The sequence below is a fragment of the Nannospalax galili genome, unplaced genomic scaffold (assembly GCF_000622305.1).
Source record: "Nannospalax galili isolate Female #2095 unplaced genomic scaffold, S.galili_v1.0 scaffold147, whole genome shotgun sequence".
Classification (NCBI taxonomy): Eukaryota; Metazoa; Chordata; class Mammalia; order Rodentia; family Spalacidae; genus Nannospalax; species Nannospalax galili.
In genome coordinates, this window is record NW_008355800.1 from 294,259 (window position 1) to 319,930 (window position 25,672).

At 40.5% G+C, this 25,672-nt stretch overlaps 1 protein-coding gene across 2 annotated transcripts in view; it reads right to left on the reverse strand.

The window, feature by feature from the left end:
- Galnt1 (polypeptide N-acetylgalactosaminyltransferase 1) overlaps nt 1–25,672 on the reverse strand; it is an 82,378-nt gene that overhangs the window by 37,286 nt on the left and 19,420 nt on the right. The window contains exons 1-3 of one of the 2 annotated variants that reach the window (XM_029556442.1): nt 16,164–16,202; nt 9,233–9,468; nt 3,044–3,218 (exon numbers count right to left, since the gene is read on the reverse strand). In XM_029556442.1, coding sequence (XP_029412302.1) covers nt 3,044–3,218; nt 9,233–9,371 — 314 coding nt within the window. In that variant the 5' untranslated portion in view covers nt 9,372–9,468; nt 16,164–16,202. Of the gene's footprint in view, nt 1–3,043; nt 3,219–9,232; nt 9,469–16,163; nt 16,203–25,672 lie in introns of those variants that run through there. The other variant, XM_008853694.3, reaches the window with a different exon arrangement.

A 25,672-nucleotide genomic window follows, 5' to 3' on the forward strand; every position in this document is an offset into this window, starting at 1 on the left:
ACCCACACCCCAAACCTGAGATGAATGCATTAGTACAGGGCAAACGTTCAGGTAACTATAGCTCAGCGAGAACAGACCACCACCAGCACCTCACAAACCACCTCGCTGCTGTTACTGTCTCTCTCCTCCCTGAAGGTGACCAATCACTAACACTTCAAGAGTTCTGGTCTGTTTTGATCTTCCCACAAATAGTTTTATTCTGTATATATTCTTAGGTGATTATGTTCTGGTTGTGTAGATCAATGGTAGCATAAACAAGTCCCTGGGTTTGATCCCTATTTAATTTATCAAACTTTTCCTCCCTCTCTATGTTTGGGGTGCTTTTTATGACCTGTTTAAGAAATCTTTTCCAAGCTCAAAGAGATTTTCTGTGTAATCACTAGGGCTTTGTCTTCGTATTTATATCTGTAATACACAAAATATAGACTACTCTCTCTGCTGGGGGAAAAGGTACAATTTCTGTTTGTCCTTAATCACAGTGGGCTTGCCCAATGGCATTTACTGCTGAAAAGATGATCCTTCAAGAGCTGTGCAGTGTCCTCATACTGAGTGTTCGGGTACGGATAAGTCAGGAGCTCCCTGTTGTGCTCCACTGGGTCTTATTCTCTTGTAAGAATATCACAACATCTCAATCACTATAGTTTTTAAGAAACCTTAATCATTCTACAAGAATGTCTGGCTCTTCCAGACCTTCACGTTTCCACTGACACAATAATCAACTAATCAAATCACTCACACACACACATGATCATGACTGGGACTAAACTGAATAAATGAATTTGGGAGAATCAACATCTTTATACACTGAGCAGTGCAACCCATAACCATAGGGTATTTAGGTATTCATTTCTCTCAGAAAACTTGAGGATTTCCTTCAAAGAGAGGATCTGCCCCTATATTTGACCTTTCTAATAGTATCTAAAATGATCTTTCAAAGATATTTTCTAGCTTTTGTTTGAAAACAAATAACAAATAATAACCTTTCCCTTAGAAAAATCATCAAGCTTGCTAAACACTCATTGACTATAATCTTCTGCCTATAATCAATCCATTTTAGTTTTTTTTTTGGAGGGGAGAGGAGTTGAGACAGGGTCTATGTAGCCCTAGGCTATCCTCACACTTGCAATCCTCCTGCCTCAACCTCCTGAGTTCTAAGGTAACAGGCATGTACTAGCTTTCAAACCCTTCTATCTAATTTTTTTGCCCTCTACCTTGCCTGGTTCAACCTCTGCATACACTAAATAGAAGCAGTGACTGTGCTGTTCTCCAGCTCTCAAAATCACTATTCATATGGGTATTTACTTTGCTGGGTTTTCCTTTTGTTCTAATACCCTTTATTTAACAGATGAAGGAAGTTCCCTTCTACCCCTAAGTTCCTATGGCATGTTATGGTGACAGTGACAAATTTTATCAAATATTTTCCTGTATTTAATGAAAATCACATCAACATATTCTTTTTTCTATTAATGTGGTGAATTTCAACAATCTTAAAAACTAAACCAGCTCCCTGTGTCTGGAACATACTACTTTGGTCTGAATGCATGAAATTTACATACCGCTGGAGTCAATGAATGACCTTTTCATTTGTAAGCTGCATGTACAACTGTCATCAGTAAGACTGGGCTCTAACTGTCCCTTCCTTTATAATGTCTTATCTAATTTTTACACTGTGATCATGCTGATTTCATGAAACATACCTGTACAGTCCTTCTTTATCTAGTATCTAAAAGTATTTGTATACAAAATATAATTCAGTGAAAGGCTCTATATGACTGGAAGATTGTTATACTATTTATGTGTCTATGTATAAAGGTTTTAATAATTTACTTATTTAATAGTTTACAGTACTTTATAGTTTCTCTGACATATTTTGTATGCAATAATTTGATCTAAAATTTTTAAATATTCATTTTTATTTTATGTGTATGAGTGTACTGCCTACATGTATGTAAGTGCACCTGTGCCACGCAATGCCCACGGAGGTCAGAAGAGGCCATCAGATCCCCTGGAACTGGAGTTACAGACAGTTAGCTGCCATGTGGGTGCTGGGAATCAAACCTGGGTCCTCTGCAAGAGCAAGCAGTGTTCATAACTGCTGAGCCAACTCTCTAGTTCCTTGATCTATAATTTTGTTTTAATATCCACTTACAATCTTTCATTTTATTGTGATAAAAGCACCTGACGTCTACCTTCTTAAAAGATTTTCTTTTAATTATGTGTATGTATAGGGGAGGATAATGTGCACCTCAGTGGAGTACCCTCAGAGGCTGAAAGAGGGTGTCAGGTCCCTCTGGAACTAGAGTTGCAGCTGCTTGTGAGCAGCCCAATGTGAGTGCTGGGAACTGAACTCAGGTCCTCTGCAAGAGCAGTACACGCTCTTAAATGCTGAGCCACCTCTCAAGCGTCTTCTTAAAAGGTTTTTAGGTATGCAATCTGGCACAATGTTGTACGGTAGAAGTTTAGAGCTTTTATCTTGCCTGGGGGTCCAAACAATGGTTGCTTCTGGTTGTGAGAGCAGTAACTGGGAAGGAAAATAAGAGAACTATCAGGGGTTATATCTTGGTTTGGATGATGGTACACAGGTATGTACTTACATAAAAATTCAGTGAGCTGGACATGTAGGACTGTGCACTTCACTGCTTCAAGTTTCACACAACTCAAACCAGCTGGGTGTGGTGGCACATTCCTTTAATCCCAACACTCAAGAGGCAGAGGCGGATGGATCTCTGTGAGTTCCAGGCTAGCCAGGGTTACATGGTGAGATCCTATCTCCCCCCATCAAAAGTTGAACATATGAATATTTTGCTAAGAATGTTTAGAGCCCCTTAGAATCCATGGAGCAGTTATTTTCCAATTTCCTAGGAAACAGGGTCATAGGATGAGTAATATCTGGGGTATGACTCTATCAGCATTAAGTGTTAAGTACAGTTAAGGAGTAAATTGTGACAGAACACTCCCTTTAAGAACAGCCAGCACTAAACTGCAGTTTATTGGGGATGCACACACTTCATTCGGATGCTACCAGGACACACCATAGACTTACCCTTCCAACCTAACATCTGGCAAGGATCTGTTGAGTGCAATCATCTCACTTGCCATTAAGTTGAACTGATTGATTTTAAACATCTCTTTCATCTTTTCTTGATCCTCTTTAGGAATGACTACTGGTTTCCCCATTTCTCCAGGACCTTCATGAGGCTTCTGTACTGGCTCTAGAACTAAGAAGAAAGAAGAAGCTTAATTAATACTAATTTCATAAGAGCTGACTTTTGTACAGTAACACTCAAGTTAGAACTATACCCTTAACAAGCAGAGCCACGTCTACATCCAGCCTCCCAGGCTGCTAATGCCTTCCAGCGGCTATGCTGTCCCTTCTGGTCCATGTTGATGAACTGACCTCTTACCTTGTTCCATTCATCTAAATGCTGCACAGCTTTGTGCTGACACATCAAATACTGCTGCCACAACCTTCCCTGACCATAGCCTTCATGGCTACTCCTACGGCAGCTCCAAGTTTAACTTCTTTTCATGGAACTTAAGCCAGTTTTCCAAACCTATTTCCTGCTATATGGTCCTTCCCCAGCCCTCAGCATTTCCTCCTTTAGTCCTCACGCTCAGCAGCTTGTAAAACCAAGAACTGAAACTGTAGGATGTTTACAGTTACCAGGGACAGTGGGAAAAAGTGCTTGCCACCAAGCCAAACAATCTCAGCTGGGTCCCTAGAACCCACAGGTGGAAGAATGGAAACTACTCACACAAGCTGTCCTCTGACCTCCAATGTGCACAAGGGGCATGTGCACACACTCAACACAGATTAAACTTCATCGTTATTAGGCCCTGAAGGTCCTACCACCCACTGCCTCCACCGAAAGACAGAATGAAGGAAGAGATCAAGTTTTGTTCATGTCTGAATTTGGGAAAATGTCTTAGGGGTTTTTAGGACAATAAATGCAAGATCATGTGTTTGACAGGGTTTTTGTCCTTAGACACCTTCTATGAGCAGCAGATCTGTAGAGCAAAGGTTTGCTTCATCTTTTCCTAGAAAATTAGCTTTGGATCTCACTCCACATTTACTGAATTTGCAAGAGAAAAACAGTGATTGAAAAAGCAGTGTTAAGAAAGAGGAAACATCAACCACAACTGCCTCTCCTTAAAAACTGAAATAAAAATGCCTGCCAAAAAGTGAGGCAGCGTGGCAGGTGGCTGTAATCCCAGTACATGGTAGACAAAGAGAACACATGGGGTTTGCTAAGCAGCTCGTCTTGCTGAACTGGTAAGCTATAGGTTAAGAGACCCTGTCTAAAAAATTAGGCAAAAAGAGATAGAAGAAGACACCAGACATCCACCTGTGGTCTTAAGTGTTCATTCACATGCAGACAAACACAAATATGAACACACACACACACACACACACACACACACACGTTAAAATACCAGTGAAAGAAGTCATTGCAATGACCCCTCATTAAAATACTATTGAAAGGGCAGCTACAGGGCTAGGAGAAAGCCCAACGGTTAAAAGTGCTTGCTATATGTGATGGTTTCAATGTCCCCCACAGGTTTAAGTATTTGAACACTTGGTCAGTTGGTGGCTGTTTGGGGGAGGGTCAGGGAAGCCCTAGGAGGTGTGGCCTTGATGAAGTCCATGTCACTGGGGGCAGGCGGGCTGTGAGAGATCACAGCCATGTCCCATTTTTGAGTTTCTCTCTTTCCACATCCTGTGCCTGTTTGAAGACATGCGTGTTCAGCTTGCTGCTACGGCTGCCTCCTGCCACGCCTTCCCACCATGATGGACTCGACGCTCTGGAACCACAAACCAAATAAACTGTTCTGTAAGTTGCCTTGGTCATGGTGTTTTGCCACAGCAATAAAAAATAACTAGTACAACTATACTAGCCTGGCAACCCATATTGGATCCCTGAAACTCTGGGTTCCTTCCTGCAGTGGTGCACATCTGTAATCCTAGCACTCCTATGGCGACTAGGAAGTAGAGACAAAAGAATCACCAAAAAGTTCGAGGGACAGCTAGCCTGGAGTACACAGCACAGCAGCAGAAAGAGGAGGAACCTAGGCTCTGAAGTGGGGATGTGGCTTACATCATTAGAATCTTTGCTTTCACGGTGCTATGTAAAGTAAGTTTTCTATGAATGGAAGATAAAATGAAATGTTACGTATGCCTTGTTTTAATATCAGGTTTCCTGTTGATGCTCTGCCATGTCAATATCCTTGCCAATTTCAAATCTGTTCCAATCTCACATTCAATCAATAAAATATCCCAAAAGTATTTCTAAAAGCCTTTAACGGTAATATTTAAAAGTGTTAATCACTAGAATGAATTTTTTCTGTAGACTGTGCTGATGTAGGATGTTGAAATAATGCTAACACATGCACCCGAAGACTGCATCATTAATCTGAAAGGAGACGAGGAACCTGGCGACCTGCAAAATGCATCTGTGAAAACACTTCAGACTTCATGTGACAGCCAATCCCAGAAAGTGAATAAAATTTCTAATCCTGGAAAGCAGAAGACTAACAGATATTTCCAAGTCATAACCCACACTAACTTTGTTACTATAAGACAGTCCTATCTACACTCTCCCGCCACAGAAGAATTTCACTATTTTCAAGTAATTTGGAGTAGAAACAGGTGTGAGATTATAAAAGAACTTCTCAGGAAAGCCAACTCGTCTTTACTTAAATTAGGCAAGTAGTAAGTAAAGGTAAAGCTCCTAGAAAACTGTTTAGAATGTCAAGGACAATATTCTAAGAGGCCTTAAATACAATCATAAAAAAACAATTCTAAGTAATTCTATTTAAATCTAGGATGCCTTCATTTGCAATAAAAAGGAACCTTGGTAAATTTCACCCAATCAGCATGGAGTTTAACGTTCAGAGAGAAGACCTCACACCGTCCACACAATGCTCTAGAGATTATCGCTCATTCACTGTTTGGTTTCTTTTCTTTCTGGCCTTCAGATGCCCCAGAAAATGGTGATCCAAGAGAACCCGAGTTCTATCAAGACACGTCTAGGTCGGAGTGTACACACTAGTTCTACTGCCAAAGTCCATACCATATCCTGGGTGCCATAACCCATCCTTCCTCCCACAACCATTTTGGTAAGCAATCTCTTTAAAGGCACTACATATACTGTCACTATTGGAACCTCAACAATGAACATCAGGGCTCTGACACAACATGGGACCTCTCAACAACCACTGCTCTGAAACTTCCCATCAGGGCAGAGTCTTCATTTTGCTTAGTCACATCACCTGTCCATTTTCCTGTCATTTCTCCTCCTTCCCTTCACCCCTTAGTACTACAGAAACAGCCTACAAATAACCACTCAAAAGCCCCATCAGGAACACTGCACCTTCAAGGCCATCTTCTTCTTCTGGCTCCAGCTCAGCTGTCTCACTCTCTGGCTGTAGACACCCTGCTCAGTTGAACACCAGATACCCCGAGGCCATTACAAAGCTTCACAGTCTATCCTATATAAAGTTTCTTTCAAACCCAGCCTTTCCCCAGAGCCAAAAGTTACTCTTCTTCTTTGAAATCTATACCAGTAGCGGTTCTCAAAACTGTAATACCTTAAAATCTTCTTCAAGAATAAACCTTTGCTTGTGATTCTGATACCACACTATCTTAACCCTTTTTCCATAACACCAGTCCCTCAATGTACACAAACACACACAGAGAACCAACTTTGGCTCCTTCATCTCTGGTATGGCTGCCATTCCTCCAGGCTGGTTCTCTAAGGAACCTGCAGGTCTCTGCTTTCACTGGTTCATCCCGTCACTGGCCTTCATAATCACATTCTCTGAAGCACATCTGTGAGGGTCATCAGAAGCCTTACTACCAAACGTATCTGAATAGTCATCTGGCCAGATATGGTGATGCACATCTGTCATTCCAGCATTTGAGAGACTGAGGAAGGAGGATGGTGAGTTCAAGGCCAGCCTGGTCTACATGGTCAGCCCAGGTGGGAGATAGGGAAAGGGAAGAGGAGAGGGAGAGGAGGGAGAGGGATGGGGGGAGGTGAAAGAGCAAATGTGCACAGTATTTCCTGGGCTTCTAGGACCAACAATCTCATCAAAACTGCTTCCTCTCTGGGAATTCTACCTCATTGATCTATATAATCAAGGAGACCTGAGATTAACTTACACTTTTCTTTCTTTTACTCTCAATATTCAAGAGCTTTTGAAGTTATGTAAACTCCATTTTTCTGTGAATGTTATTTTCTTTTTTTATGAGACAGAATCTTGCACCGTAGCCCAGGTTGGCCTTGAACTCACTAAGATCAGAATCTCAAGCATTTGGGCAAATCTCACTTACATAACTATTTCACTTAATACCTACACAACACATACACACACACACACACACACACACACACACACGCACACGCACACGCATGCACACTCGCATGTGTGCACACACACATATACTCACTTCCTCTCCACCTCCAGTGTCATTTTAGTACAGGCCCTGGGTACAATTTTTATTGCCTGTTTTTCTTCTAGTCCACACTCTTCTGGCTATACAACCACCAATTAGTTCAAAAGTCCCAATCTGAATAGGTGACTTACCACCCTGGTCTACTGTGCTGCAAGAGTGTGCTACTGCCTGCAGGGTGAGTCCAAACTCCTCGGCATGCCACAGGGTCCTGTCTCAGCCTCCCAAATGCTTGGACTACAAGCACCATCATCATGCTCAGTTTAGACAAGTTTCCTCAAGGGAGAAGTTTGTCATGTTTGTTCCTGTTCAGCTGTGTGTTACCAGCACGGAGGACACTGCCTAGCACCCATCAGAGCTTTAAGAATCATTCTCCATGTGAAGCTTCACATGCTGCCCATTCTATTCTTCCTCACTTTTAAACCTTTTCATTTAAGGTAGAATACCGTAAGCTCCCACTACAAATGGCAATGGATTAAAATAGGGTGAGGGGAAAGGTAATCCATCCTGTTTGGAGAAAGAGCACCCCAGTTTCTTACCAGTGAGGGGCAATACTTGCCCTCTGATTTAAAGATAGAGGAGTGTATAACTCTAGCAACAGTTAAAAAGGCAGTTTTTGTCACCCAGCAATGTTACAAAACAGCAGAACCAGAAAGCAAATATTTTGCAAATTAAAAAACAGATTGAACAGAAAGTATTTCATTAAAATTTATGGCCAAAGTAAAAACTTTGTTTGGAGTTAGCATATGACGAACATCCCATGCTATCAAGTAAAATTAGGGCAAATTTCTCAAGAATAAACAAACAGAACTGGTTATCTAAACCAATCCATAAAAAATTATGGTTAAGTAGACATAATTACTATACAAATAATTAACTTTTAGACCACAAACTTGGGGAACCAAGTGCCTTCCTCATTACATAAATATTAAATGTGACCATATACACAAAGAAAGTTTATGTTGGCAGAGTAACCAGACAGAGTATCTATGAACAGGAAAGTGCCATATAGCCATGCATTTTTTATTTAACCACAGCGAGTTCAGAGTCCAAAACAGCTGGACTACTAACTCTGGATTACTACTTTTCTTCTTTGAAAAATATATCAGTAGTGGTTCTCAAAACTGCATTAACTTTAGGATCTTCTTCAAGAATAATCCTTTGTGATTCTGATAAGGTCATTTTCATTATGGCTATTAAGAAAAAAAAAAAGATAAAAAAAAGTGTGTGTGTGCTGGTTTGAATGCAAACAGCTTAAAACTGAAGCTTCTATGTTCCCCGCGCAGAGCCTCAGTACCACCCATCCAGGTCCTCCGTGTCCCTTCATTGTGATCTCGCTGCAGGCCCTATCCTGCAGCCCATCCCTAGCAGTGCTAACTGGAGCTATCTCAGCATTAACAGTAAGAACTCCTTCTCCTAGAGCATGAGACAGCAACACAGGAGGTGATACCTGATAATTCAGTTGTAATGCTCTGCCCTGCACTATGGCATTAGACTAATCTTCTGCACCATTTTGTAGCTCCAACTTTGAGATTCCCTACATTTGGCAACATAATTTGTAGAAAATTAGTATTTACTATTAAGTAAAAACACTCAAGCAAATAATTCGATGACACTGTAATAATCAACTGTTAGAAGTACCAACCACAACATTGTCAGAAATGTGATCACCAAGTATAGAGGAAGTTAGGGAATTACTGTTAATTTTAGAAAACTAATTTATCGCTCATATTAGTAGAAACTAGTGACACATGAAAAAGTCATAGCACAGCCACTCACCGTCCCCGGCAGGAAGTCCCCTCTCCTTCTTCTCATCACATCTGTTGCACTCACTGAAGTAGAGCAGCAGGAACATGTCCAAGAGGACCCAAACCAGGGAGGTGGCCAGGACCACCTTGCAGTATGCAAATTTTCTCATGGCACTTTAAGTCAAATGTAAAATTTTAAAATATATATATATACAAATATCATGAAAATTATTCCAATCTGGTTTCATCAGAAATCACGTTCATACCCTATAAGGAAAAAGGGAAAAAAAGAGTGTTTTAAATTCATAACCTAGAAGATAAATCATATAATACTCATGAATATTAGGAAATAAGAATTAATTTCATGAACAGTAAGAAATTCCATAATTATACAGCTCTTTTTTGTTAGTTTTTATTTTATATATATGTGTATACTGCCTGCATATAAGTGCACCTGTGTTGTGCAATGCCCGTGGAGGTCAGAAGGCGCTGGATTCCCTCGGAACTGGAGTTACGGATAGTTGTTAGCTGCCGTATGGGTGCTGGGAATTGAACCCAGGTCCTTTGCAAGAACATACAGTGCTCTTAACCACTAAGCCATCTCTCCAGGCCTATACAACCAACTCTTACAAAGCAATATCCAGTAGAAAAATGGGTAAAGGATGAAAACTGGTATTTTACAGAAGAGAAATCTGAACAGTCAAGAAATGTATAAGGATGTGCTCAACTCCCTGTAACTGGTCATGTAAATCAAAACGACAATGAACTGCTACTTCAGTCCCACCAAGCACAAACATCTTAACTCCCTCCCTATTCAACTGCTATAGTAAATGCAAAAGCATTAACTTTAACTGGCACAGGAGCGTAAGCAATCAGGGACTCCAGCCTATTCTAACTATCCACATTACAGTTCTCCCTAGAGTCTATACCACACAGCTCATCAGGCCACATCTTGCCCTTCTTTTCCCACAAATCTTGCCCAAATCCCATCCACAAAACTCAATAGTTACTAATCATTCAGAAAACATTCACAGAAAGCATTACAGAAAAGGAGGGAAAAGATGTAAGACCTAGTCTTGGCTCTGATTTCCCCAATTTTCAGTTCCTATTTCCCACTCTCTCACCTCCCCTGATACTGTCATATCATCACTGAAAAATGACAGCAAGAGCTCAACTGCAAATATGAAAAATCAATTGGGATACTTTAACTAGAATTATTTCTGACTCATGCCTTCTCCTGAGGCGCTCTGGCGCTCTAAGAATCATTTCACTGAGTAGCTGACATGAAGGCTCAGAGGCAGAGTCACCGCTGACCAAGAGAGAAACACACCAAGCGTATTCCAATAAAGTACAGAGGAAACACATCTGTACATGTGCCTCATGCTGAAGGCCATGGAAACAGATGCTCTGAAGAACCAGGCAGATAGGCAATGTATCAGCTTATCAGTGGCCAGCAAAGGTGGATTTATCGGAACATACACTGGGGCAGAGAAGCCTGCACATCTATGAAATATTTACAATACTTCCTTACAGGGTTGTGAAACGACAACAGCCTGAAACTCATCTGAGAAGATCTAAGTGATACTCCTAAGCATAAAGGGCTGTTTTTACTCCCATCTCTGGGGACGTCATCTCTCGCCTGTATCTTCTGTCAGACTAACATTCACTGGCTGACGGTGAGAACAATGGTGCTGCTGACATGTTCCTGCCTCAAAGCCATCCTTATTCCATGTGACACTTGGCTGTCGCAGGCAGTGAGTAGTTACTAATAACTATGGGAACAAGTAAAAGGACTACACTACAGAACAGCTCTCACCAGAGGCCAGACACCGTATGTTTGCACTTTGAGTTATTTCACAGGAAAGGCTATCCAAAAAGTAATCTGACTCCCATGTCAATGGGATTTTTTTTTTTTTTTTCCTTAAGGCAGAGTCTCATGTAGCCGAGGCTGGCCTCAAACTCCTGTGTAGCCACGGACGACCTTGAACTTCTGCCTGTCCCTCTCCAGTACTGGGATTACAGATGTGCACAACTGTCAGTTTGTGCAGTGCTGGAGATGGAAGAGAGGAACTCACGCATCCTAGGTAAGCAGTCTACAAACAGAACTACACCCCCACAGCTACACTCATTTTTAATATCTAAAGACTGTTTTACTAATATAAATTATAGTCGGTCCATTTATGGAGAACAAACCTTTTCATATTCAGACCTCTAAAGGAGAAAGGAAAACACGTCTACACAAAAAGACCTGTGTGCAATCTTTTTGACATCTTTGAACATCCCTTATAAACAATGCTTGGAATTAGAACCGTTCCAGATTTGGGAATTTTTCAGATTTTGCTGTATTTTCAGGCTTAATTGGCTGAAATTCTACAACCAAAAATCTGAAATGCTCCAAAATGTAGACTGTTTCAGCCACAAAGTTTCAGATTTCAGAGCATTTTATATTTCTAATTAAGGGTGTAGACGCTGCCTGTACATGTATAAAATGAACCACTACTCAGAAAATTAAAAATCATTCTTGATACTGATCACTAAAGTTATTTCCCCAAGCGATTACCCCAAGATTAGAAGTCAGGAGAATGAACTTATCATTTGGGTGACTCCTCTTAACAAAGCTTACTGGTTCATGTATTTCTATTTAGGGCATGCAAATAGTATATTAGTTTCTAAGGAGATAAACTGATTTAGCTTCTAACGATATCTTAAAACACTATATTTTTCCTATTTATAAAGTAATACATGCTCAATGTAAAGAACTTGATAAACACAGAAAAGTAAAAGATGGGGGCTGGAGAGATGGCTCAGCACTTAAGAACACTGTACTTGCAGAAGACCTGGGTTCGAATCCCAGCACCCACATGGTAGCTAACAACTGTCCGTAACTCCAGTCCCAGGGGATCAGACAGCCTCTTCTGTCCTCCACAGCAAATGCACGACACGGAAGCACTCACCTACATGCAGGCATGGCACTCATACACATAAAATGAAAATAATAAATAGAATATTTTTAAAAAGAGAAGTAGAAGATACAAAACCACCTATAAACTGACACTGTAGTCAATTCTAGTCTCATCGTTAAGTGGCCTTTCAGTCATTTCGAATCGACATCGACATTTCGTGATTTAACACAAGTTGCTATACCTTTTTAAAATATTTACGTGCATGAGTGTTTTGCCTGCATGTAAGTAAGTGTGCCTTGTACATGCCTGGTGCCCTTGGAGGCCAGAAGGTGGCATTGGACTCCATGGAACTGGATTTAAGGAAGGGTGTTAGCGGTCATGTGGGTTCTGGGAACCAAAGCTGGGTACTCTGCAAAGGCTTAGTAAGTGCTCTTAGCTGCGGAGCCATCACTCCAGACCCTGCCGTATCTATTTTGACCCAAACGGTTTTACTATCTTGAATGCGTTTATTATCAGGGAAAATGGAAGAAATGGGGGTAACTATAGTGGCAGCACTTGGAACCTTCATGATCATGCTCTATTTTCATTTTATTAAATATGGCTCAGCAGACACCTGTAACCACTGTTCCCACCACAAGCACTGAATAGTGTGTCCTAGGTAGCATCACAATGTCTTAATGCTCACTCAAAACAGCCCTAATATCTACAAAGTTATATAAAAATGCAGCATTTTGGTTTACACCTAAAGAACAAACACACAACAGATGCAAACTGGGACAGCTTCCAGGCTCGGGATTAGAGCCTGTCTCCCTCCCTATCCCCTCTTCTGATAGAAACCTGACTCCCAGGCCACAGGAGACCTACTAAGGCCAACCACAGAACCTCGCTACTGGGATTCTTCAGTCACATACTTGGAAAGCTATTAGTTAGTCAACCACCCATTTGGAGTTCATCTACAGTCAAAGAATGAGGCCAACAGAGGCAGGTAGAGGATCCCAACAGTGACCAAGTCCCTGATTCTTCAGCTTTTTGACCAGTTGGGAATTCTATTAATCTCTGCTTAACGAGTTTGAACTGGGGAGGCTGGAGAGATGGCTCAGAGCTTAGGAGCACTGGCTGCTCTTGCAGGGAACCCGGGTTCCCAGTGCCCACATGATGGCTAACAATCGTCCATAACTCCAGTTCCAGGGGATCTGACGCCATCTTCTGACCTCTGCAGGCACTGCACGACAAGGGTACACTTACATACATGCAGGCAATATACTCATATACATAAAATAAAAATAATAAATTTTTATAAAGGGTTTGAATTGGGTTCCTGACACAAGCTCAATGCTTGGAGTTAGAAACAGGATCAATGAATATAAGTAAAATCAAGAATGTTCTTGTTCATTAATTGCTTCCCTCTACTAGTCACAAATAATTATACATTATGAAGCAAACACCACTATTTAAAAATTACTTTTTAGGGTCTGGAGATATTACTCAGTGTTTAAGAGCACTTGCTTCTTTTGCAGAACACTCAGGTTTAGTTCCCAGCACCTACATGGTGGCTGATACCCATTCTTCACTATAGGTTCAGGGGATTCAATGCCCTCAGAGGAGGGCTCCAGGTACCATGCAGTATAAACACACACATGCAGGCAAATAATCATACACATAAAATAAAAACAAAATTTAAAAATACATACTTTTAAAATGTACCAAACCTCAAATGTCCATCAAATACATAAAACCATGTTACAGTAATATATAATCACAGCACAACACACATATATTCACCACCCATTTCAGAAATGTTCCCTCTTCAATTCCACCTCTTTCCTAGGTCCTCAGAGACAATCTTTGTTCTGAATTTACTGCCCTTCCTTGTTTAACAATTTAATCTCATTGATATACTTAACATCTTGCTTCAGTTGTCCATTTCTGAAATGTTTATAGATGGAAAACTTAAAAATTTTTTAATTTTAATTTTTTTTTTTTTTTTTTTTGGTGTGTGTGTGTGTGTGTGCAAGTGCCCAAAGAAGTCAGAAAATGTATCAGATCCCCTGGAGCTGGAGTTACAGGTATTTGTGAGCTGCCCAATGTGGGTGTTGGGCTCCAAAGCAAGTGGTCCTAACTGCTGAGCCATCCCTCCAATCTCACCAGGCCTGAATAATTTTCCTAACACTGTGCTCCTGAGATTCATCATACATTGCACGTAGCTGTCGTCCAACCATTTTCACTACTGAGCATTATTCTCCTAGCTTAGCATACGAGGCTCTTAGCTGTATTCTTAATGGATGCTAAGGCCTCCTAGACATCTATTACTATAAGCAGTATGGGATAACCATACCAGAACACATTTCTGAGAGTACTTATTTAGGGCAGCTATTGCCAAACCGTTTTGGTAAAAGGCCAGACAGTAAAGAGCCTGGGCTTTGTGGACCACACAACTTCTGTTGCATCAGCTCAGCTCTGGTGTTGTATCATGAAAGCCACAAGCAAGTGTGACAACATTCCAAGTTTATTTACGGACATTAAAATAGAATATCACCTAATTTTTCATGTTATAAATTATTTTTTTCCAGCCATTTAAAAATGTGGAAACTAGGGCTGGAGCAATGGCTATACTGACTGCTCTTGCAGAGGACCTGGGCTCGATTCCCAACACCCACATGGCGGCTACAAACCGTCCTCAACTCCAGTTCCAGGGGAATCCAACGCCCTCTTCTGATCTCCGCGGCACTGCACGACACAGGTGCACTCACATACACGCAGGCAATACACTCATACACATAAAATAAAAATAATAAAATATTGTTTTTAAATGTGGAAACTATTCTTCACTCATGAGTCATTAAAAGAATTCCAGATCTATAATATGTAGCCAGGGTGCCAGGTCAGAAAATACACATACAAATGGAAAAAATAGTTATCTTTATAGTGAGTCTTCAAATCCAGAAAAAGTCCCATCTCTTCCTTTATTTAGGCTTCTATGTTAATAGAGTTCAATAATCTCACAATTCTATTGCAAATCACATTTAGAGTTGTTTTTTTTTTTTTAAAGACAAGGTCTTACTGAGTAGCCCTGGCTGGCCTGGAACTTGCTATGTAGGCCAGGCCCACCTCAAACTCCTAGAGCGCCACCCTACTTCTGCCTCCTTTCCCTGGTAGACTGTCACATTTCACATGTGCTATCATAACTGCTGCGGACTGTGCATGCCCTGTGCTATTCCACAGGGAGCAAGCTCTCGGAAGTGCTCCTGGTGTCCTCCGGATTTCGTGCCATGTCCTTTGCTAGTACTGCTTTGTACCCTTTTGCTGTAGTGTGCCTCAGCTGTTAGTACGACCATGTGCCGAAGCCTGTGAGTCCTCCAGACCCATCACAAAATCTTGGGTAGTTTTAAGAACCCCCAACATGATTAATGTATTAAAAAAAGAAGGGAAGGTTTAGGAGGCCAAAGGCTGAAGTTCAAATGTCAGTTCTAACATTTACTAGTTCTGAGGCTTTAGCAAGGTTAATTTTATCAAAACACCCTCCCCCAACCCAACTAAGCCTCTTTGTTTCTTTAAAAGAAAAAAACATGTTCATCCCATAGTCCCACTGCAATAAACTGAGGGACTATCTAACACACACACCATACATACTCAGTAAATATGAAATGGTATTTCTAAAGGTACTTTATTAAATGAAGCAGTCAGGGCTCTTTCACATGAACCACATTGGTGCAATGGCAATTACAGTGGCATAGAGAACCCAGGGACACACTGTCTTCAACATGACTCTGGGCATGACTTCAATGTCACATGGCAGGATTACAGGAAGCTGAACCAGGTGAAGCGCTAGCAAGTAGTTCTTTCCCGGGTCATTTGGTCTTCAAACTGACGTGCTAATGAGATCTAGATGTACTAATAAATTACTGCTAGAACTACAGTTCTATAATTTTATTAAAGTGGGAATTTAGTACAAAATCTTTCTAATACATGTATATAAAGCAAAGATTCAACAGATGTTAAGTTTTGAAATTCATGGAGAAGTATAATCTTGAAGTCACTCACTCCCAATTATCAACTTACCCCAAAGTCATTTTTCAAATGAATTCCTATCTCAAATTCATATGGCCCACATTTCCTGATAAAAAAAAATAAATGTCCTAAAATCAGTTTATTTCAGAATAACTCTACCCTCCTCCCTAACCTCCACCACCCAGTACACTAGACTGCAGGCCAGCTGCCCACTTGAAGCTGCTATTCAGCTATTCCCCATGCTAAGCACAGTACCTGGCTCCCAGGCACTCAGTTAACACCTATTACATGAACGAGTCAACTGATAAAATAGTAACAAGAACCAACACCAAATTTAGTAGAAATATTAGGAATAACCTTTTCTCCTTTTAGAAAACTATGAGGTATTTTCAGGACATACACATAACACCTGTAACAAATGCTATTTACTCCTTATTTCACACTAAACATTTTTACTGTACTGGACCCCAACTGAATTCAAGTGATAATTCTCTGCTAGGCCACCTATCCCTGGCCAGCCCGTGCCAACCACGGCCACTGTATTTATCTCGCCAGTGCACAAAATGAAACTGACCCACAGGACCTACAGAGAAATCCAATGGAAGCCATTTGAGAAAAGTGACCTCTTTAGGAAAAAAGACAGTAAAAGAGAAACTTTTGGCTTCTGTTTGCATCAACACAGTTAAAAGTTCTGCAGCTGTCTTAAGGCCACGGAGAAAGCCATCATCATGCTGAAAATGGCAACATGGAAAGCAATGGGGATAGCCCTGCAACCTCCGATGCATGAAGCTCTATGTGGATGATGAGCCATGGTGATGAGGTATTCTGCTTCTATGGTCAAAACTTCCCAACATACCATTCTGTAACATACAATTACTGGTTCAGAGAGGAATTTATCCAGTGAAGGAAAATTATGCTGGAAACAGTAGAGGACCCAAATTAAGGTGCATTTGTTTGCGTGTACTGGGAATTGAACCTAGGACTTTGGGTATGCCAGGCAAGCACCCCAAGCCTCTTTTTACTTTTTTTTTTTAAATCTTGTGAACAGATCTAACAACGTGTCCCAGGCTGACCTTGAACTTGCTCTGTAGCCCAGGCAGCCTTTGAATTTATGATATTCCTGCCTCAGCCTCCCAAACAGCTGGGATTACAGGCTCGCACCCCAGTCCAGCAGGAATATACTGTGAAAGAAGCTGTCTAGCAGAAGAATTTCAATATAAATTTAATAACTATACACTACAACTTGGTGCATGACATAGTCATCTTAGAAATTACATTATAGGTGCTGGAAAGATGACTCAGCAGTTAAGAACACTGGCTGTTTTTGCAGAAGACCCAGGTTCAAATCCCAGCACCCATGTGACAACTAACAAATGTAACTCCAGTTCCAGGGGATCTGATGGCCTCTTCTGTCCTCCACGGGCACTGCACAGCATAGGTGCACTTACACACATGTACGCAATACACTCATACACATAAAATTAAAAAATAATAAAAATTTTAAAAAGAAATTACATTATAGTCATGTGCTACTTTCCAAGAGGAGTATGTTCTGAGAAACGTGCCATGAGGTGATTTCATTCCTGTTAGAACATCACAAAAATGTCACTAATGTAAACTTAGTAGCCAAGCCTGCTATATATCTAGGTTATACGGTTCACACCACTGTATAGCTGGTTCATCTTTGCTTGAAATCCTGTTATGCAGTACATGGCTGTATCAAATCTACCACAGATCACACATCCCTAATATGCTCAAATCTGTCAACTCCACATCTTCCTTCATCCTCCTGGAGTTCTGCCTAGAGTCCAAGCAAACTGTGCCCTAAGAATGTTTAATGCTAAGAAATGTCTGAGGACCATAGAAACTCCTCTACAACATAGCATCACCCCCAACCCCATGCCACTGCTTAGCCTTTCCAGTATTCTAGTTTCCCCTGTAGCATCTATTTATATCCCAGCATGTATTTAATTAACTGACTGCACTATTATCAATGTCTAGCACAGGGCTTGGCACACGACACATGACAAGAATAAACTACTAGAAAACAATAATGTGAGAAGGAAGACAAGTAACTGAGAATAAGAAACGTTATCGCTGCTGTGTTTTGGTACTGGACAGATGCTTGATTAATGTTAGACTTTTTATTCAAATATCACACCAAAATTAAAAATAAGGAAAAACAAAATGTTAAACTTTACAAATCAAAGTTGAGGGGTGGGAAGCAGGTGTGCATGACATTTGTCGGTGATTCTTCCACTCTTTCTGGTTCCCATTTTAAAATTTGAAATGACTGTCTGAACTCTCTGCCATGAGTTCCGTGCTCTGAGCATGAAAATGGAGTGTATTCCAAACCTGGAGGGAGTGTTCAATAAATAGCTTTACAAATTTAGAAGAAAAAAACCTGAAGTCGAAGAGTAGCAATCAAAAGAAAGTAAGAAAAGGAGTTTTCAACAGAAAACTCACCAATATCGAATGTATAAAATGAAGTGGTAGAAATTAAACCAAGTAAGTTCTTAAGACTCAGCTAAGGGGGCTGGAGAGATGGCTCAGCGGTTAAAAGCACTAGTTGTTCTTGCAGAAGACCTGGGTTCGAATCCCAGCACCCACATGGCAGCTAACAACTGCCCATAATTCCAGTTCCAGGGGTTCCAATGCCCTCTTCTGTCCTCCATGGGCACTGCACGACACGGGTACACTTACACACATACACATAAAATAAAAATAAATACACAAATTTCTTTTTTAAAAAAAGATTACACTAAGAAGACAAAGCGTGTCCATTGACAGGTGAGGTAAACCATGAGCCTTTAGGAGACAGTCATCAGAGACAGAGTCCACCACATTACTTTGAAAATGTGGCAGAGTCATACACCAAGGGATAGACAGCCATGCTAGACTGACCTACCCATCAACAATTCTAATCTTTGGATGAAACAGAAAACAGCCATTTGCAGGCACTAGAGAGCAACCAAAAGGCAGAAAGTGAGATGTCAGAGCCTGAAAGGGGAACTGTATTAGGTGAGATGCAAGGCACAAAAAAGATGAGTAATTTCTACTACACAAGAGTAATTCCTAATACAACCAAGACATTATAGGCAGTAAAGAGACCGGTCAAAAGCTGGGAGAAAATATCCACGAAACAAATAAAGAACTTCAGTATCAGAATGTACTAAAAACCTCCCCAAAATCACAATAAGCAATGATAGTTGGGAGCACAGCTCAGTGGTAGAGCACTTGACCAGGATAGGCAAGGCCCTTGGTTTGAATCCCAACACTAACCCTCCACCCTCACCGCCAAAGAAGGAGCAAACAAAACCAGAAAGAGTCTCAGTAGTATTCGGAGAAAATGAATTTAACCTCATCAAACTGGTGAAAACACAAGCATTTACTTGTAAGCATGTAACTGGGGCACCCAGGCACAGCCACTTTGAAAAACCAATCGGCAGTATCTAGCAGTGCTGAAGGAAGCACCACCTTACTGCTTTCTTCAGCTTCTAGGTTCATAATCTGAAGAAATTTACACGAGTAAAGAGACAGTATTGAGTGTTGCTTAAAATGGTCAGTAAAGGGAACCAACCTGAAGGTCTAGCAAAAGGAATCTGGGTAAAGGACCTGCGCAGCAGAGTACTGCACAGCAGCTAAGATGGCAAAAAGAACTAGGTGCACCAGGAGGAGCACACAACGAATCCGAGCACAGTCTTCAGGAGAGGGACAGCCTGTTCCAGCTACACTATTGTTTAAAGCATGTTAAAGCAAGGCCTATTGCTTATGGGCCCAAAAGCATATTGCAAACACAGCATATCATACCAACACACATATTAGTGGCTATTTCCAAGGAGGGAGAGAAGGACTTCAAATATACTGTAACTTTCTTATACAAAGGATATAAACCATGGAAGGCTAGAAGCTGTCCACTCCACATTACTTTTCTATTCTTTCTTCCTTTTTTTTAATTTTAATTTTTTGGTCTTTTTGAAACAGGTTTCCCTGTAGCCACAGCTGGCTTGGAACTCACTATGTAGACCAGGTTGGCCTCTCACACAGATCCACCTGCTTCTACCTCCCAAGTGCTGGGATTAAAGGCGTGTACCACCACACCCCCGCTAATTTCCTACTCTTTCACTGCTACATAATTCAAGCATATCTCTTATCTCCTGGCTTGCCCTACAAGTCAAAGTGTCCGATAAGATCAGACCAGGCCTCATTAGGTGGGGAATATGGGTGTTTACAGATTGACTGCACTGGAGGACCAGTCCTTTGGCCACCATGTGGGTTCTGGGAACTGAATCGGAGTCTTCTGGAAGAGCAGCCAGTGCTCTTAACCACTGAACCACCTCTCCAGTTCCTGATGTGTTTATTCTTATGGGTATCCATGTTTTGTCAGCATGCACAAGTGCACAATGGGCATGCAATGCCCAAAGGGGCCAGAAGAGGGCACTAGAGTCTTTGGAACTGGAGTTACAGAAGGTTGTTAGCTGCCAGTTTACTTTTGTACACAAGCTTCTGCAGGATCCCAACCACACTCATTCCCTTACTAGGTGCAAAGCTGAGTAATTGTTGAAGATGCTGTTACAGCCTCAAAGCAAACAGTATTTATTATCTGGCCCTTAGCTGGCAGTTTGCTGACAACTACCACAGAAGTAAACAGATGTTGGTACCCCTGATGTTGTCCAATATTTACAATTTTGTCAACATAGTTTTTTAAACTTAAATATCTGCAGATATTTAACATTTTTTTCTATGAAATAGCTCTTTTGCCCATTTATTTTTTATATTTATACACATATATGTACTGACACATATATCATTATATACTTATTATATACGTATTATTTTTTAAAATCCTTTGTCCTTTATTTGTATTACAAATATCTTCTGTGTACTGATGACTATGTAGTCTTTATGTTTTTAGCAACAACAGAAAAGGAAAACTGAGCATGGTGTAATCCCTGTACTAAGGAGGCTGAGTCAGGAGAATTGCTGTAAGTTCAAGGCCAACCTGGTCTACATGTTGAGTTCCAGGATAGCCAAAGGTACACAGCAAGATGCTGTCTCAAAAAACTGGAAACAAGAAAATATTTTACTTTAAATTCATTAACCTTTTTGTTCAGCAACTGTATTTTTGGTCTCTAAAGAATGGGGTCCAAAAATACTCAAATATTTTATTCTGCAATCTTAAATTTTGCCTTTCACAAGTAAATTTTTAAATCCATATGGAACATAAGAAAATGGTGTGAAGTAAGAAATCAATGTCTATGCTGGGCATGTTAGAACATACCTGTAATTGTGTTATTCAGGATGCTGAGGCAGGAGGATCATCAATTCAAGGCCAATCTGGGTCTACAGAAAAGATCTTGCCCCAAAAAGCTTAAAAAGAAAAAGCTGGTGGGTTTGATGGCTCAATGGCTAAGAGCACTGGCTGCTCTTGCAGAAGATCAAGGTTCAATTCCCAGCCCTACATGGTGGCTAACAACCATCTGTAGCTCCAATTCCAAGGGAACCCAACGCACTCTTCTGACCTCCGTAGGTACTGCATGGCACGGGTGCACTTACATACATGCAGGTATAACACCCATACACATAAAATGAAAATACATAATAAAAAAGAAACCAATTTCTTTTTCATTTACCTAAATAACAGTATCAATACCATTAGAAGAGTATTCCATTTCCTTATATGATTTGTAACACTAGGTCATGCCAGAAAGGTAATGATACTGAGCTATACTCCCAGGTCCTGCAGTAAGTCTTAAAATTGCATAGGGTAAGGGATTGCTTCAGGAATAACTTAGCTATTCTTGATCCTGTTTCTAAATAAACTTTAGAGTTAACTTATCAAGTTCTACAAAAACAAACAAATGGAAGGATTTCCTATATTGTTTTCTAAAAATACCAATGAACTAATATATTAATGGCAGGTTGACATTTTCACAAGAAAGTCTTTTACTTCCTCTATGATTATGTCCCAAAACATATTTTGGTCTGCTGTAATATCTTTCAATGTATTTTATAACTCTCTAAAGATCTCCCCTCCCTGCTACAGTGTGGATCTTAAATGTCCCCACAATGGCCCATGCTTTAAGTCTTAATCACAAGCCAGTTGTGCTATTAGGAGTGATGAAACCTTTTAAGACTTAAGATGTGGGGACTAGTTGAAGGCAATTAAGTCATAGATGAGAATGCCTCTGAAGGGTCTACTGGGACTAACACCTTTTCCTGTCTCTTTTTGCATCTTGGCTGTTAGGAGATTAAAAAAAATAAATAAATCCTCCTGTGCCACACACTCCCAACCATGACATATAGTAAATCCACATGCCCCAATCAACAGGGCCATGGCCAAGCAACCATGGACTCTGAAACCATGAGCCGAAATAAGTCTTTCCTCTCTTTATCTCAAATATTTATTACAATAATAGAAAAATGACTAATTATCAGCACACAATTCCCTTTTAAATACTTATTCCTAGATTTTAACTATTCTAAACCATTATTACATTTTATGTTGCTAGTTTAGAACAACAGAACTCATTTTACTATAGTGATTTTATATAAAGCAAATTACTAAACTAGTATAAGTCTTAAAAATCTCATCTATGGCCTCTTGAATTTTCTGTACAAATATTCATATTGACTCTGTGGAAGACTACTTGGTTATTTCTTTTAGCCCTGTAACTTCTATTCACCCAGGTCTTTGGGAGAGATGCAATGCAATGTTAAGAGACACAAGGGACAGTGAAGGTCTTTAGACTGCTCTGTTGCTGACATTTACAGATTACATTAATGTTTCTCTATCAAGTATGATGCTTACTATAGGCTTCTCACAGATGCCCTTCATCAAGTCACAGAATTTCCTTTCCTCTCTAAATCTGTAATGGGTTTTGTTCAATAAAAGATTAATTTTAATGGATTATTTTTCTGCATCTTATAGAACATGGAATGTTTCATGACTGGGGGCACAGCTGAGTGGCAGAAAACTATCTAGCATAAAGCCTTGGGTTCAATCGAGGCACAGGTGCAGGGTGACATTTAAAATAATTGTATGGATAATTATATTAGACTTTTTAATACAGAACCAAGCTTGAGTCTTGGAATAAGTCCTTTATTCAATGTATATTATTTCCCTTATACATTAGTGAATTTGGTTTGCTTAACTCTGATAGCCTCTTGCTTCTTAGTGATGTTTATACTCTTTAAATATACTAAATGTACTTAATTTTATACTATATCTGACAACCAGCACTATCTGTAATTTTAGACAGCTTTATTATATGTTTTTCATTGCTCTGTTGATTTAATTACTGATTTTCTTGTATTTTTTTACTCTTTTGATTCTATGTTCATGGTCCGAGAAAGCATTAATTCTCTGAAGTCTAAATTCCTACATTCTTCAAGAAAAAATTCAGGCTGAACATGGTGACTGGTGCCTGTAATCCTAGCAGATGGAGGTGGAGGCAGGAGGACCAAGTGTTCAAGGCCAGCCTTGGCTACTTAGTGAGTTCAAGGACAGCCTGGAATACTAAGACACTGTTGAGGAAAAGGGAAAGGGGAAGAGAGGGAAACGAAGGGACTGTAGGGAAGGGGGGAGGGGATGGAAGTGAGAGCACAAAGGGAGGGAAGAAGAGAGGGCTTGGTTTGGTTGGCCCCTAGTCCCAACAGCCCGAGACGCCTCACTTTTCACTCAATTCTTGGCTTGGTGTTTTGTTTCTTTTTCTTTTTCATCATTCACACAGTATAAGCTCTGGCCCCAAATACAGCTGGAGTAGACATATAGCAGTAACTTCTCAAAGACGACTATTTTACCCTCCCATTCAACACAAGCTAAAACAAACACCCCGACACAGTTTGAACCTGAAATTCCCAGTCTCCTAGTTTGAACACTTGGCTAACTAGCAAAAATGAAGGTCTATCTGCCCAAGTGCCTGCCCAAGTGCTCTACTCCCTCACCAGCCATCACTAAGGAATTAAGTCATAAGATCCAATCCCATGAACTCTGCCATGCCTTCCCCACTATAATGGACTAAAACTGTGAGTCAGAAAAAAAAAAAAAAATCACCCTTCAGGTTGCTTCTCTCAGATGCTGTGACAGGAACAAGCAAAGTAATGAACATACCCCTCTTCCCAACCAGCTCTCCTCCTCCAACCCCTACCATTGGACAAGTTTTCTATTTTCCTGGTTTACTCACTGACCCTTTTCAGGGAATTCCAGCTTCGTGCAAAGGTCTCTGTATCTTACTTCTCACCTTGCTCAATTCCCTAGACTGTCCAGTCCTCCAAGGATACCCTGTAAAAGCCAAAGTTCCAGGTTTTCCTGTCCTTACAGAACTCTAGCTGAGCAGTTGTTATGAATACTAGACTTTTTCCTTCGGAGTCCTGATTCTCTTTGAATGCTTTGAGGAGTTGCCTTACTTGCATGTCAGCTCAACAATGGGTTTTAGAAAGGGATTTCAACAGCCCTATATTTAATGTTTTATAATGTATACCTTCTTCAAAAGTTTTGAAATCTCATGGTGGTGCACACCTTCAATCCCAGCACCCAGGAAGCAGCATGGGGGGGGGTGTCTTTGTTTTTCTCTTTTTTTCCCTTTTTTGTCTTTTTGAGACAGGGTCTCCCTGCAGCCCCAGCTGGCCTAGAACTCACTATGTAGACCAGGCTGGGCTCTAACTTACAAGAGATCTGCTTGCCTGGGATTAAAGGCATGCGCCACCATCCCCAGCTCTTTGTGAGTCAATATAGCAATTCTATATAATGAGTTCCAGGCTAGTCAGGGCTACATAGTGATGCCTGGTCTCTAAAAATAGTAATTTTGGCAAAATAAAAAAAATCGCATCTCAAATTTGCCACCCTGCGAAAAACTGCCAAAGTTTAAAAAAAAAAAAAAAACTTTGAACAGTTAGCTTGCTGAATATTTATTCCCAAAAGAAATGTTCACTATCACTTAAAGTCAAAGGAAAATGGACTAATCTGATGAACTTGTTTAACAAGTATATACCACTGTTCTAGGTACTTAGCACACCAGCAAACTAAACGAAAATCAATATTCAAAGTATCTACTCTGGAGAAGAGCAGATGGCAAGCAATACCACAATTAAACTGGCCTGTATTCAAAACATAGTGAGAGCCAAGAGAAAAGAAAGTGGTCAGGCAAGAAAAAGATCCAAGGTGTTTGTGCTGAGGCCATGGGCTCAGTGGACGAGAGCCTACATACCATGTGTGAGCCTCTGGGTTCAATTTCCAGCAGTGTGTGCACACCCACACATTAACTGGTCGATGAGCTACTATTAAAATACTCGTCTATCTGGCATTGTTGCTTGTTATGTAGCCTTTGGCTATACATATGGACTCTTATGAAATTATATTGGCCCCTTTAATCTTAGGTTATACTTTCCTTTTGGGTGTTTAAGACATACAGTTGGTCCAGATAAACCGATTTATTTTTACTCTTAAGGTCAGGGTGGCCAAAGGGATTCCCAGATAGTAACCCAGCATAAAACTGGGAAAATGAACAGCAGACCCCAATCTTATCCAAAGGAATATTGACAACTGATTACCGCTAGAT